A 3,888-nucleotide genomic window follows, 5' to 3' on the forward strand; every position below is an offset into this window, starting at 1 on the left:
GCCAGTTGTAGATATGATAGCTCTTGCACAAAATAAGAGAGCAGTTCAGGTTGTGCCACTCATAGTCGCTGCGGAATAGCCATAGACACTGATACTGGAATTGCAGGGATAATAACTTCCACAACTCAGTATGTTAAATTCACTTCCAAACTTAGCACCAGTTTTCAAAAACTGTCTGAAACCATGCTTACTATACAGAAACAGATGGATTCTTTGGCAGCAGTGGTGCTTCAGAACCAACAGTGTGTGGATATCCTGACAGTTAAATAAGGTGGTCTTTTGCCAATCTGGAAATGGTGAGAAATAAAATCCGGGAGCTGAAAATCAGACATGCACAATTTCAGGGAACATGAGGCCTCTAATTCCTGGATTTTTCAAAAACCCTATATAGACGTGGATACTCCCTTTCATAACACCTTTCTAGTCATCTTCCTGGCACTATTATTTCTTCTCTGCCTCATTAATATTGTTTCCACGTTCCTTCAATGATGAATACAAAAAATTTCTAACCAAACTATTAATCAGTTCCTGTTACAGGATTACCAGTCGCTGTCCACAGAGGAGCCTGACGGGAACATTTACCAAATGAACCCTGATGATTAAAGTCAGCTACACCCCGAAATTGATGATGCCCCTAGATAGCTGGAAGCAGTTTAAGAGATCCGACACCCCTATTACCCTTTCACCATCAACTGTCTGCTCCCCTTTTCTTCCTTCTCTTAAAGATAAGAAAAATGGAAGTATGTTGCCATCAGGAACTGGCTTTACAGTCAGGAACCAGTTTTTAAGGTCATAGGTCACCTCCAAATTCAGTGATGAGAGTGATGTCATCCATAGGCAACTGGGACCCTCATATCTATTGTCATGGCAATTGCCAAACATTCCCAGCACACAAACTTACCTGCACTCAGTTATATCATAACCCAAATAAAAGGAAGACCCCAGCTGACCTCCTCTCTCTCTTTCCCTCTTTCTCTTCATTGCCCACTTCTTTTCATTTTTCCACAAATAAAACTCTCCCATGGAACTGTCCTGGCCTAATATGATCTGGGCAGACAAGCCACAATTCTAGCACAACACTCATAACTGGTCAAAGTACCCAGGATAAAAATGCTCTTAGTCCTCAGCTCTGGATGGATCATCTATATCAACCTCCCACCATGCAAAGATCAAGAATCTTCATGGAAAAGGGAACAGAAAGGATGTAAGAGATGTTCAACAGAAAAGAGAGCTGAGAAATGCTGAGCTCTGGACATAGTGTGGCTATTCCATCTGTTAACTCATAGTTCCTGTGGTTACCTGCACAAGATCAACCCAGTCAAAATTCCTGTCTGATGATGTATTGGTAACTAATGTCTACTGAATCATGATCCATTCGAGAGATGTTTCTCATGTCTTCTTGAGTGGCCACATAACCATTTGGAAAGCATTAACCAGACTGGGATAGTTGTTAATAATTGGTGTACAGATATGATCATACAGACATAATGTCTGGAACTCTTAAAAACAAAAATGCTATTAAAGAAAATAAAGAACCTTGAGTATTGTGAAGATGGAATAAACATAATAGATCACTACAGATCAAATTAAAACTTTCTTTAATAACAGTGGGAACAACATGGGGCCACTTAACATTGCACATCCTTTATCATTACCTCCAGGCTGAAGAATCTGGGAGAAACAAGCATGTTACTATGTAATATTAATTGCAGATATTCTTGTGAGGTTTTCAATTTCAGGTAATACAAGAAAAGAAACTGTGCTTCTTACATTTCCAGAAAACTAAGAGAACTGCTATAAATTAAATAAAATGAAAGTAAAAGATAAAACACGGTCAGGTATGGTAATACATGCCATAACGCCAGCTCTTGGGAGGAAGAGACAAACAGTCTGTAAATTCAAGGTTAGGCTGTCTACATAGTGAGTTTTAGGCCAGCCAGAGCTACATAGTGATGCCTATCTCATACAACAAAACAAATTAGCCTTAGATAAAGAGTATTAGCTGGTGGACAAGGACTCTGTTTTCTTTAAGGGACTGACCAGGAATTTCACTGTCCTTCAGTGAAAATATAGGCAACACAGATTACACTATTCCTATCCTATTCCTCTTCTCTTTTTTCTCCTTCTTCTTCTCCTTCTCCTTCTCCTCCTCCTTCTTCTCTTCATCTTCATCTTTTTGTGAGAGATATCACAAGGGTAGGGGGTCAAACCTGGGAGGACTGGGAAGTGAGTATGATCAGGGTACATGATGTAAAATTCCCAAATAATCAATAAAAATATCATGGACCAAAAAACAAAGAATTTTAGCCAGTATCTGAAAATCAGATCATTAACAGTGTTTAATATTTTAAATTATTTTATTTTAAAGGAATGATGAACATTTCCTTTAAGTTTAAAACCATTGTCTAAGTAAATTTTTCAAACCTAAAAACTTCTTTAAGAAATAGTAGCAAGGCCTGATCTTCATGTGGGTCACCTAACAATTGGAACGGAAGTTGTCTGCTTTTGAATCCCATTCTGCTACCTGGGCTGCCTTGTCTTGCCTCAGTGAGAGAGGATGCACTTAGTACTACTGTGGCTTGATGTGCCAGTGTGGGTTGGTACCCATGGGGTCCTCCCCTTGTGTCAGGAGAGGAGAAGATGTGGTCTATGAGGATGGGACTTAGAGGAGGGAGGGGGCTGTAATAGGGATGTAAAGTGAACGAAAGAATGAATGAATGAATGAATGAATGAATGAATAATAACATTTTTACTAAGGATATTATTTAATTATAAGATGCAATGTACAGGGGAAATAAATGCCCTTATGAACTAAAGAATTTTCTGTTTTGCATTCATTTCCTTTTTCAAACAAGCCATCTACAGAGTCCTAGTTGAGAAGTCTCAGGGGAAAGACAACTGAGAAATTGAGCCTCAGTGTGTAGCAAACCTGGGAGGTTTTTGCTTAGGCATAGAGGGCTGTGAGAGGAAATGTTAGTCCTTGCTGACAGTAATAAGTTGCAACATCATCAGCTTCCACAGGCTCAATGGTGAGGGTGAAGTTTAATTCAGCCTCATCACCACTGAACCTGGCAGGGATCCCAGGTGCTCGACTGAATTCATTATAGATCAGGATTTTGGGAAGCTGTCCTGGTTTCTGTTGATACCAATGCATAAGATTTATGCCAAATTTATTGACACTCTCACTGGCCGTGCAGGAGATGGTGGCCTTTTGTCCCAGAATCACAGCCAAGGAAGCTGGAGACTGGGTCAGCACAATGTTCCAAGTAGAACCTGTAATGATAAAGACACAAAATTACTGTTGCAGATATACTGAAACCATCTCAGAGTGAGATATGTGACTCATGTTACAACACTATTACCAAATAAGACGGAAGCAGGGAAAGGAAAAAACAATTACAAATGCTATTTTAATTCTAATGAGCAATATCCCAGAGACATGGGAAACAGCTATGTCTTCAGTAGATGTTTCCAACACTTTCCTGCACTTTCTCACCTGGAACCCAGAATAGCAATGTCCATATCAGGAGTATAGCTGACTTCATCTCTGAGACTTGGACTAGAGGCTGCTTCTTAAGACATGACAAGCTGCCTTAACATATTCTTTGAGCATCATGGGCCATTGGCTATTGGACAAGATGCAAAATGCAAAGCAGCTCAGTAAAGCTAGTGCTCAAAAGAACCCCTTCCTTGACTCAGGGGTAGTTGGGGTTGACAAAACCATTCATAGAGCATCTCAAGAACCAGGGATTTTATGACCATCCTGTTCAATCTTCACCCCATTTCTTTACAATAAATTTATACAATATATTCAATACATTTTGATTGTTTGACCTCTCACAATTTCTAGTTCCTTCGTACCTCCCTACCCATCCAAATGTCATATTC

General features: G+C 39.7%; 1 gene segment (V, D, J or C); it reads right to left on the reverse strand.

Moving 5' to 3' along the window:
- Nucleotides 1–2,817: 2,817 nt before the first annotated feature.
- Nucleotides 2,818–3,582, reverse strand: LOC690933 (Ig kappa chain V-III region MOPC 63-like). The segment is given in 2 exon segments: nucleotides 2,818–3,273; nucleotides 3,497–3,582. Coding segments are annotated over 2 exon segments (378 nt in total).
- Between the last annotated feature and the right edge of the window lie 306 nt (nucleotides 3,583–3,888).

Source organism: Rattus norvegicus, chromosome 4 (genome assembly GCF_036323735.1).
Source record: "Rattus norvegicus strain BN/NHsdMcwi chromosome 4, GRCr8, whole genome shotgun sequence".
Classification (NCBI taxonomy): Eukaryota; Metazoa; Chordata; class Mammalia; order Rodentia; family Muridae; genus Rattus; species Rattus norvegicus.